The sequence below is a fragment of the Muscardinus avellanarius genome (assembly GCF_963383645.1).
Source record: "Muscardinus avellanarius genome assembly, chromosome: 11".
NCBI classification, from domain to species: Eukaryota; Metazoa; Chordata; class Mammalia; order Rodentia; family Gliridae; genus Muscardinus; species Muscardinus avellanarius.
This window is the reverse complement of record NC_137797.1, coordinates 96,624,002-96,635,878: the sequence shown is the minus strand read 5'-3', so window position 1 is coordinate 96,635,878 and position 11,877 is coordinate 96,624,002. Positions and strand designations below refer to the sequence as shown.

Below are 11,877 nucleotides of genomic sequence, written 5' to 3'. Positions count from 1 at the left end.
AGTGATGGTTGCCTTTGGAGATGGGGATGGCAGGGGCCAGTGCCACAGCATGCTACAAGTTTTCTCTGCTCAATTTGCTCTGGTGGCCCTTGAAACTTAGGTGTTGGTAAAGCTTCTGTTGCAAGAAACAACCTACTGTTAGCATGCAGAAGGGTCCTGGGCCCCCTTAAACACTACTGTTCTCTTCAAACAACAGGCCGGGCCTGTAAATTCTTCTGTGATTTGGAAGAGCACAAAGCTCTCACTAGTGCCCTAGGACTTCACAGCCTATAGAACCTTGGGTCAAAATAAACTTCTTTCTTTCCTTTCAAATGACCCAGTCTCGGGCATTTTGTGATAGCAACAGAAAATGGATTAAGACAGCATCCCTCTACCAGGCTCGACTTGCCTGGCGTCTATTCCTGGTCCCTTATATGAGGAAGTCAATAGTGGGGATATTCATGCACACTCCCTTTCTGTTTCCAGGGCCTACCTATCAAGTGAGACAAGTTAGGAAGTAAGACACCTCCCCACCTCTCCTTCAGAGGGATAGGAACTATAAAGGGCCCATGAAGAGTTGGCAAGAGCTAGCTGGAACTAGTTATGGAGGATGGCTGAGGGACCTTATTTCTTAGGACTTAGTCAAGAGCAGGTCCAGTCTACCCAGAAACAAACACAGTGGGTTTCATAAAGATAGGGACAATGCCTGCTGACTAGGCTGTTTGCTGGTGCCTGGTTCAGGACCTGGAGCCTACAAAGTATCCATTAGATGTTGTTTGCTGATTTCCTGAATCCAGAAGTACCTGAGTTTTACTGTATATAGGCTGACTGCTATATACATATACTGCTAGTACATATACTGTATATAGCAATCAGGGACTGACAGGGATGTGGGGCCCCAGGCTCAGAGCTGAAGACATCATTGAAATTGGCAGGTCACAAGGAGACCACTCATTACCAGGAAATGAGGCTTATCCTGGAAGTCACAGGAATAGGCCAAGGGTTTGTTTCAACACGTGACAGTCCAAGGCAAGCTAAGGTGCCCATGGTCAGAAGCAAGGTAGGCAGGGAGGCGCTATTCAAGACCCCAGGCAGGTAGGTAACAGGGATCAAGAAGAATGTGTCTTCAGGAGGAGAGCTCCAGACCTCAGGCTGGGGCCCTCAGTGTTGTAGGGAGGGGGATTTGCAACAAGACATTGCGTACATGCCATGTGGGACAGGGGATGGGGAAGAAGACAGGGCAGATGCCCCGTGATTCCAACTGGGCAAACCAAAGACACATACCAGGCAAGATGAGCATGGTTCAGGGGTGCTTAGTCCATTTTCTCTTGCTATGACAAGATGCCTGAGACCGAATAATTTATAAGGAAAAAAGTTGCTTTGGGCTCACAGGTACAGAGGTTGTGAGGCCCAGGAGCATGGCGATGGGGGAGGGCCTCAAGTTGCTTCAGCTCAGAGCAGAAAGCCGAAGGGTCAGCAGGCGTGTGGGGAAGAGACAAAAACACGAGGGGCGGCCTCCTTCTGTAGAGACCAGCTCTCTCCGTAACTAATCCAGTTCCACGAGGGCAAGAGCACATCACAGGAGAACCACATGAATCCATCCAGCAGGGCTCCTCTCCCGTGACTCCCTGCTTCCCACCAGGCCCACCTCCATCACTGCCACATTGAGGACTAAACTGCAATAGAAGTTTTGTTCCCCAACAAACTTTATTCAAACCATAGCAGACAGACTGAGATAGCTGATGGCATCCCATGCCACTGACTGAGGTCTGGAGCCAGGATGACTCATAGCTGGACCCTCATTGTATGGGTCATCTTAGCCCATACAATGAGGTCACCATTTAGGACCAACTGAGCCACATACACAGTACATGCTAAGTGGACATTATCTGTAAGCAGACAAGCGTTCTTGGACTGGCTGAGACTGTAGACTAGACTTTAAGAAACTTCTATTCTCCCTGAAATGTTTATCTCAACCCCCTCCCCATCTTAACTTGTAATCGCCACTCCTTGGTCTTAAGTTTGGACCCGCCCATTTGCTTTGTTTGAACCCTTAATATAAGAAGGGCTTGGCTACAGAAGGCCAGGAGAATCTGTCATCTCCATCTTCTGCCCAAACTCCTCACTAAGTATGAAATTCTCCTAAAATCATTTGATCAGGCTTTATGTCATTGTCATGTGAGAAGACTATTGTCAGGAAGCTGCCTTGAGCCGTGGCCTTCCATGGCAGGTACCACTGGATAATTTACAGGAAGCTGCACAGAACAGCGACCTTCCACGGCGGGACTATGGAGCAAGTAGCATCCATTAAAGCCCGATATAGGGCTCCAGGTATAATGTCAAGAGCAGAGAAGGCTGTGATGACGGGGACCAGGTAGGGCCTGGCCAAGTCCTCATTTCTTCCCATAGAGTTTATGGAGGCTTGCATCTGTCTAAGGGAGATAGCCTGCAACTGCATCTGGTGGCTTGTATGCAAATAAGGACATTGTTGGCCTCTCCCAGGGAGTGCAGACAGAAGGGCTGGAGCCTGGTGGTCCTGGAGATGCTCAAAAGCACATTGCATGGGGCTTGAGTGGGTGCTGAGACTTGCTGCTGCCCTCTCACCGGCCCCTGCTCCCCATCCTGTTCAGGCAGGTCCCATTCTTGGAGACGGTGGTCTAGTCGGGGAGAGACCCCTGCCCTCTGCAATGGACTAAAGAACTTATACACAGAGCTGTTCATGCACAGGCAAGCCCAACCACAGCCCCCAAAGAGGCCCCACATTGCATGCTCAGGGAGAGGTGAGTGGGGACCAGAAGGAAGTTCTCCAGGTAAAAAGAAAAGTGACAGGAGAAAGCCACTAATGGGTTTTGGACAGTCTCAAAAAAAAAAAAAAAAAAAAAAAAAAGTGGGAGGCAATGAGTCAGGGCAAACTCAGGTTTTACAAGTGAAATTATCTTTATAGCATCTCTGCCGTCATACCAGGACCTCGTCTTACACACCAACAGCCCTTCAGAACATACTAAAAGCAGATATTGCTTATTTTCCACTGAATCTGAAGGAAATTACAATTCCCGCTGGAGCACTCCCAGGAGCTGGAGGGAGCAGGCAGCTGTGGAATTGCTCTCCTGGCCATGCAAGCTATACTTCCGCACCCTCGGAGCAGAGGGGTCATGAAGCCCAGGCAGCTCCAGAGGCTAAAGACCTGGTGTCCGGGGAGGCTGTTGGGGGTGACCCTCTCCTCTGGTGGCTAGAAAAGATAGAGTGGGTCAGGGAATGCCTGCAGGACCCCAATCCTGGAGCTCCCAGAATATAGGAATCCTGTTGCCTCCCCTGAGAACTGGGCAATGTGGGATGTTTCCCTGTGGGATAGAAGCCTTCATTAAGTGAGGAACTCCTTGCTGAGGCGAGGGCCATTGCCATAGGCAGAATGCCAGGCTCCCCCTACAATTGAGACTCACTAATGAGTTCCCCTGAATGTCTCCTGGGGAGGCCCCACCTTGATGTCCTTCTTCACCCCTTTTCTAAAACCCTTGCTTTTGTCCTTTCTTAAGATAATCTGCTTTTCTTGTCTGATACATAGAGACAAAACACATCAAATGATTTTCTCTGTATTTCTCTCTGGTACAAGGAGACCTCATCCTCTGGGCCTGAGGCTCAGAAGAATCAGTGTGTGATGAGGTGGACTGGAAAGCCTGGCCCAGCTCAGCCAACCCCACTGTTCCTTTGTGGGTACCAGTAAGTGTTGGTGACAACATGGGCATCAATACCTCTGTGTCTGACTCTCAGAGCTCTGGTGGAAGTTGATGAAATGCAGCCGCACCAAAGGGTACTGAATTCATAAGGATTGTAGTCACTGGATCCAGTTATCATTTCCAAAGGCTCACTGTAGAGTTTATGGAGGTTGTGTCTGTCTCAGGGAGACAGCCTCCCTCGGGAGGCTTTTATGGAAATAAAACATTGGCGTTGCCTGGGGAGAGCAGACAGAAAGGACTGGGGCCAAATGGCCTTGAAGAGGATCAGGGACACATTGCCTGGGTGTCCAGCTGGTTCTGGGATCTGCTGTCACCTTGTCACAGACCCCTGTCCCCGCCCTGTCCAGGTAGGTCCATCATCATAGACCCCTGTCCCTGCCCTGTCCAGGTAGGTCCATCATGAATGCTCTGTCACCAAGACTCCCGGCCGAGCACGGCAGGACCCACGGTCTCCTTGGCCGGTCGCTGCCTGGGCCCATCAGCTCTACCCACTCTCTGTATATGGCTCTCCTTACTTCCCTTCCAGCACCTGGGATGGCTCTCCCAGGAATGGCTGTGATGGTCTCAGACACTAGTTAAAAACCCAACCGCTAACCAAATCCACACAAACCACCAAGTCTGGCGAGATATTTCTGTCCTATGGAGATTGTTACTACTCCAAGACTGAGAAGTTTCCCCAATGGGTCTTTTGGCTACAGGTCTTTATAGCTCCCAGACTCTAGGTAGCCTCCCATTTTAAAGCACTCTTGGTCAGCTACTGGTCCTCTTCTCACCATCCAAGGACAGGACCTCAGGAATCTGAAGAGAAGATGCTCTTATACCTGCCCAGCTTCTGGGCTGCTATTACCAAGGAGCTTATGTTCGAAGAGCAAATACAAGCACAGATAGAGTCTGTTCCCTTATGTCTCACTGCGGCTTTTGACTCCCCCTCACCCAGCCTTCCCACTCTAGAGCACCAAGAACACAGACACCCCATCGTTCCTTTCTCATGTGTGTTTATTGAGTGCCCACGGAGTCCGCGGTACTCTGCTCAGGGTTCGGAGCCACGGTCTAGTCCAAAGGAGACCAGAGCTAGTACAGAGAATGTTTCATAGCTGCGTAACATCTGTTAAGGGATGGGGATGGGGAGAACTAATCACAAAACAAATTCCTATTCAAAAGCAACAGAATCTCCTCTGAGAGTAATATATATTGTACGCGCACACACTCACACGCACGCACACGCACGCATACGCCCCTCCAAATGAACACGTTAGGTATACCCACATGGTTGTATATGCATGCATATACAGGTGTTTGTGGGTAAGTAAACTAATATATATGCTGTACACACACACACATACGCGCACGCACACGCCACCGCACAGATAAATAATCTGGCTTATGCTATCAAAGACACTATGTCTCCAGGTTCTAGTGAAGCAATCGGTCCTAGATGCCTGCAGCATGCAAAACTTGGAAGATCCAGAGAGTCACAGTTTAGGAGGACGATGGGGATACACGGGGATGTTTCCATCCTGGGACCCCAGCCACAGCACGCGAGGTTGCTCTTTGTTGGCTGCAAAGCCTTTGCGAAAGGCTCCCAGGGCAGAGCGGAGGAGCTGGAGGCCCTCCATCCATGGCGGGGCCCACGAGAGCCCTGGTGAGCTCACCAATCTTCAAGGCAGAATTGAAAGCTCTGGTTTTTCCAGTGTGTAGTCCTGCAAACAGTATTCCTTGGGACGGCGCAGCAGATGGAGGCGAGAGTTTCTCTTCTCACTCGCTCTCTGCAGCTTCCCACATGTGCTAACGCATCTTGTAGTCATTAGATACTGATGTTTCACACAGCTGTCCTTTAAAATCCAAGTCTACTGTGAAATCGAGGTCTCGCTGCAAAGAAAGAACAAAGAGGACCAGGGCCTTAGTCTGGGAAGGAAGTCACGGCCCCCTCCCCAGGTGCCACGAAAATGAATAGCCAGGGGGTCCTGTAGGAATCTCCATGAACTGTCCTCAGGATCTACTCTGGTGTCTCGGTCATCTCACAGGAAGTTTGTACATTATTTCTAATCTAATTCTCTTCTAATATTAGAACGTTCGCTCTGGATTTCAGCCTGGGAGAACAGACACGGAGGGGTTTGCTTGAAACGTGTGTGACATAAGCCTCTAAGCCTTCTACAGATTTGGGATTGCTCAAAAAGAATCTGACAGTCTCCAGCCCACCACAGCAGCTGAAGGAACATGAACCAAACATTTTCCAGGTCACCAGAAACTTATTTTCTGGTCCGGCTCAACATAAATGAGAACTCTAGAACCTGCTTATACAATAGCATCCAGGCTCAAAGCCCCTCGTGTGAAGAGTTGGAAGCTATCTTCAAGGCTGAGGGCCCAGGGGAAACCTAGGGAAAGCCCCTAGTTGCTGGGTTTTGAAGGATCAAGGTTGATTATACCAAGTCATCTCCAATTCAGCTACCTACTACCTCCTGCAGAACTTTTCCAGTTGTGCATAAGACATTATAACCTGGGCAAGAGAGTCCTGGGTGTACCCTAAGAGCCAACTCTATGGGTCTCTTCTCCTTGGTGTCCCTGGCCACAAGGATGCAACCTAGAGCTCACCACATTTTTGGCATTTGGCTTCATGGATATGGTTCCGTAGATTTCTTCCCCCCTCCGGACAGTGAGGTAATCTTCCAGGTAGAAGACAGTCTGCTTCCAGTGAGTATAGGGGGCATCAGGGGCTGAGGGGTGAAGATCAGGGGAGGTCAAGGGAGAGCAAAGTCAGTGTCTTTGGGACTCAGTGAAACCACCCCACCCCAGCACTTTTGCAGGATCAGGTCTAAGCCCCCGCCAAACTGCCCCACTCTGCCCCAGCGCCCTTCCCTCCTTCCAAATCTCCATCCCCTCAGTTCCTACCAAGGGTGCATGACGACTGTCCTCTCACCAACCAAACTCATTAGCACAGACGAACCTCATGACATGCCTGTTTTAATTAATTCAACAGAGTGAAGATTTTTCAGGCACCGTGGAGGAAGGATGGTAGTCTACCCCATCCCCCTTAAATGGCATCATTTTGCAAACTCTGGCCTAAGCCCATCTCCCAGTTCCACTGGCAGCCCACGTACTTGTTCCTCAAGCCTACAAATATCTTTCCCTGCCTACAACTCTGTGTCCGGGATCTGAGCCCAGCACCTTGGCCTGGGCCTGCGGTGAGGTTCCAGCTGTACCTTCCCAATTGGACCTAAATGAGGGATAATTATCATCCCACTACCCAATGCCCCAGGTGCACAGCTCCCTCCGTCATCCCGCGTGATCCAAAAGCCACGATGGAGCCCGCAGCTCCCCGGTATTTTCCACTGGATCCCACCGGTCCCCTCTCGGCAGACAACATACTCTCCAGCTAAGTGGGAGGAGTCCTGCCTTTTAGACCATCATCCTTTTCGTTGGCAGCGGCTGTCTTTGGAACATTCTTCCCATCCCTTTTTGCCAGCTTTTCTCTTCCTCATCCTTCAAAATCAGCCTTCCCTGACCACTCAAACCTGGACTGAGGGCGCCAACAGCACTCCAAAACTCATGTCATCACAGCTCCTCCTGACAGCACGGCTGCCGTTCCCCCACTCGTTCTCAACCTCCACGAGACTGCAGTCTCCCTGAAGGCAGCTGCCATGCCCCCTGTGTCCTCAGAGCCTGCCACAAGAGCCCATCTCTAAGTGTTAAATACATGGAGGGCGGCAGGAGCCCAAAGAGCGGGTACCGTGTGATGCTTCCATGAGCCCACGGATGTTCATTGCATTGCGTTGGGACCTTTGGAGTCTATGGATTGAAGAAGACTCATGGCTGAGGTTTTTGCCTTCTTCCACCAGTTCCCCTTTGCTTAGGACCAGGGCTAAAGATGACAAGACTTGAGGAGGACATAAGGGCCTTTCAAGCATTGAAAAGACTTATATATATGGCTTTAGGGGCGGAACAAATGCCCCACCAAGAATTACTAGAAGGCAGATGTTCAGTTTACCAGAAAGAATTACAGCTGTCTCATCATCAGAGGAGCTACCTGAGGTCAAGCCCTTCAGGTGTTCACGTCGCTGCTCAGTGCAATTAACCCACGCCAGGTCAGACCGGGCGACCTCCAAGGTCTTTCAAAACCCCACGATCTATACTGAGAGGGGTGACGAGTCTCTCTTGCTTTGCCCTTCTCAATGAACTGGCTTGATCAAATGTCAGCGGTTTGGAGAGAGACTCGAACAGCCTTCGAGGTGTGTATTTGTAAGTCAGTGCAAACTCAAGGTCACGGGGAGGAAGCACAGCCTGTGCGTTTGGAAGCAGACAAGGGTAACGAATGCACAGCCCGTGCCTCTCAGGCCCTGGCTCAACACACCCAGGCTTCCTGGTCTCCAAGGCAGCCTGCTGTCTACAAAGTCCACCCGCTCCCAGCATGCTTCCCTGCCAACTACCTCTAAATACATTGTGAAAAGAGGCTTCTGGTTGTGTGTGGAGAATGTCAGCATATGACTGACAGCATCCTCGCCCCCACTTCCACCTACACCAGCGCAGACAGGTGTCTCTCTTGTTCTTTAAGACCTTCAGGCAAGGGGACTCAAGCCGCCTCCTTCTGTCACCTAATCAGATGCTTTCTGAGAATCCAACACTCCCCAGGCTCGGATTTGCCAACCAGCAAGCCCAGAAATCTGCCTCTGAGGGTGGCCCCCAAACCAGCTCTGGGTTGGGAGGAAATCTTTCTTTCTCCTTGACATCAACACCTAAAAGTTAGAGATATTCCCCAACATCTCACTTCCACCATGTGTCCATTAGCTGTGGACTAATGGCGTACACCTGTTTTCCCAGTTCTAGTTCTCCATCAAAGTGCCCAGTAGAAACTTACTGACATCTGGAGGTTCTACTGCACCTCCTTATTTTTATTCAGCACTCCCCATTTGCACCTAAGACTACTATCAACCCCCCCCCCCCATCCTTCCAGTGCTACCAGGGGGCGATAGCTCCCACTTTAGGAGTCTCCGCTTTAGTGGCCCAGATTGTCCTAATATCGCTGTACAACAGGGTAAGAGCAAGGCTCAGGATGAGGACGGCACCCAGAGCGCCTGTATGAATGAACACACCTTCTCTCTCTCAGCCCAGTTCACAACCCTCGAGACCATACGACTGCCTTTCAGTTTCCTTATTATGGAAATGCCTTTCTTCTTGTCATATCTTGGCCTCAGGTGCCACCTTCTCCTTCTCTCCCTTCCACAAGCCCCCTCCCCATCACGGTCTCTGAGTTCTAAATTATGGGTGTGACTTTTGTTCTTTATTTAGAAGCCAGTGTGATCAGTACTGCCCACAGCATTCCAAGTACAAATGGACCTGTTCATTCACTCAGTAGACTTCTATTTTAGAAGCTTAGCATGTGCCCAGTATGGTTCGAACTTTGGGGAATGGCAGACAAGGTGAGCACAGGTTGCACTGGACCCTGTGCAACCCCCCTACCACCCAGATCCTACAGCCTGAGAAGACAGGTCAATAGTAACACTTGTAGTCTGGTGGGGGCTGTGGTTAGGGTGGGGTTGGGAACAGAGGAAGCTGCGATATCAGTGGCTTGGGCCTCTCATGAGATTTTTCCCTGGTGCTTTCGGGAAGAGAGTCTTCCTTCCTGTTTCACTTCCCAATAACAAAGTGGCTGGTAGCTCTTTCTGGGATACGATAACTTTTCTAGCTATAAATTTGGCATTGTATTTCCTAGGGTGTTCACGAGGATTTCGGAGAATTAGAAACAGTGGACTAAGAAGCTTCTTAGACCTAAGAGAATGACTTAGTGTCGCAGATGGCAAAGTCGGAAAGAGGCTGCCTGAGCCCAAGACCAAGAGATGAGCCAGCTCAGGGTCATCTCCAATGAACGGCCGCACTGCTGATGTCTAGAAAAAGGAGGACTTGAACCCAGGCCTGATTCTACCCGGTTACAGTACTCCACACGGCTTTCCTGGATTGAATAGCAGCCACCGTGTCTCCAGTCCCACCTCATGGAGATGTCCAAGGGGGTGAGGAGCTGTGCCTGCTGACTGTCAGATCCTGGACCCCTGGTGCTCTGCCTATTTGCAACAGCTTCTGCTGGAGCTGCAGTGACACTGGAGCCATTAACAGGGTCATTTCCAAGCTGTATAATATGTGCTGTGCTTTCAAGTGGGCCCCCTGGCGCTGGCTACAGCTGGGCTGAGATGGCAGGGGCGGTCGGGGAGGAGCCACATGCATGGAGCTATGACCTGCATAGAGTTCAGACACATTTGAGGTTCAACAATACCTTGTCTAGGCACAGGCACACTTATCACAAAGCTTTTTTAAAATAGGAAGGGAACATAAGAAACACAAAAAACGTTCATGTAGAGTTTTTCCCTCATGGGGGGATGAGATAGAAGAAATCAAGGAGATGCAAAGTTATTGAATTTGAGGCACTGAGTTTTGTGGTAGGCTCACAGGAATTTAGAATACAAATGTGAATTAATTTATTTATATCTAATAATTATTTATAATAAAATCAGATTTACAATAATGTATTTCTCATTAACAGCTATAGTTTAATAATTCTCTATTGCCTGGTAGTATTATTACATTCTAAGATAATAACAATTTTATTTCTAGCTACCATTTGCCTTTCTGGTTAATAGTGATTTATTTATGTTCTAGGTTTTGAGTTAGGTGGTAGGTTCATGAGTGTTCATAACATTAATAAATAAAAAAGAAGTCAACCACGAATGGTCCAATGATGATGGTATATCATGAACCAAGAATCAGGGCAAATTTAATTTTATGCACAAGAGATCCTTAAAAACAAAAAGGAGGAGGCTGGTGACTTCCGGGAAGATGGCGACCGAGAAAAGCGGGGCTTAAGAGCCCCGCTAACAACCAATCTCCATTACCACAAAATCAGCGCCTTTCATAGCCAGAAAACACCGTCACCAGAGAAACAAAAAAATCACCAGGCTCCAGAGAGAAAGCGGACTGAGAACAGAGCTCAGAGCCACAGAGGAGATACACCGGCCTCATGCCCGAGGACGCGGCAGCAGCACCATACTGCCGGCGGCAGCTGCGAATTAACCTGATGACTACAGCAAGCTGAGGTGAGCCGCTTTGGAACAGCCAGGCAGGATCTTTCGGCGCAGGGAGCATCTAAAGCTCCCAGTGGCTGAGCTCAGCACACGCTGCAGGGACTCAGAGTGGAACTCAAAAGCAGAGAAGAAAAAATACGCCAGTCTCACGGCCGAGGGCGTGGCAGCGGTGCCATATTGCCACCGGCGGCAGCAGCAGTGAATTCACCGAGTCCAGTACAGCTACATCTGCATACTCAAGAACAGTGAGTCAAATTGAGGGCCACAGAGGAGAAATCCCAGTACTGTACTCCCTGGGACTTGACCCAGTGGGGGAGTGGCAGTGGCAGAGATATCACACCATAGGAGAACGTGCAACCTGGCACCCCCCATAGTCTAAAGCAGCCTCTATCGACTGCCTGGGTCGGAGACTCTGAGATACAACCCAGTAAAGGAGTAGTGGGGTCAGAGATACTGCAGACTCGAGATCCAGAGCACCTTAAGCGAAGTCATAGTGACCCAAGGGAAGAACCCAGAGAAGGCACAAACTTCCGAAATCATGGGAAAGAGGAATAACACTGGAGCAATGAATGCCCACAACCCCACAACATCAGAACCTGATAAAACAGAAAATCAGAGATTTCTAGAAGATCAAATCAGGAAAATAACTGTAGAAATAATAGAGGTGCTTCGAAAAGAACTCAGAGAGAGCCAAAAAGAGATAAAGGATGCAATTAATGAAGTAAAGGCCTCAATTCAAAGCACAAACAACTGATTAGACCACATGGAGAAATGAATCTCACTCTTAGAAGATGATCATTCCAGAAATGAACACATAGTTTATAATCTAGAAAAAAATATCCAACAGCAGGAATCTGACATTGAAGAAATATGGGCCCATTTTAAGAGAGCTAACCTAAGAATAATTGGAATAGAGGAGGGAAAAGAAAGTGAAACCAAAGGGATCAACAATCTCTTCAAGGAAGTAATAGCAGAAAATATTCCAAACATAGAGCAAGAGGTTGATACACAGGTCCAGGAAACTTATAGAACTCCCTTTAGACAGGATCGGAGAAGAGGATCTCCACGCCACATAATTGTCAAAATGACCAATGTGG

The 11,877-nt window shown here is 49.2% G+C and overlaps 1 protein-coding gene across 1 annotated transcript in view; it reads right to left on the bottom strand.

Annotated features, from left to right (window-relative positions):
• Positions 1 to 5,498: 5,498 nt before the first annotated feature.
• The window catches only part of PRMT8 (protein arginine methyltransferase 8), a gene marked incomplete at both ends in the record, with an annotated part of 87,585 nt that continues 81,206 nt past the window's right edge, over positions 5,499 to 11,877 (bottom strand). Inside the window, 2 exons of the mRNA XM_080705963.1 lie at positions 5,499 to 5,582; positions 6,306 to 6,427. Coding sequence (XP_080562089.1) covers positions 5,499 to 5,582; positions 6,306 to 6,427 — 206 coding nt within the window. The remainder of the gene's footprint in view (positions 5,583 to 6,305; positions 6,428 to 11,877) is intronic.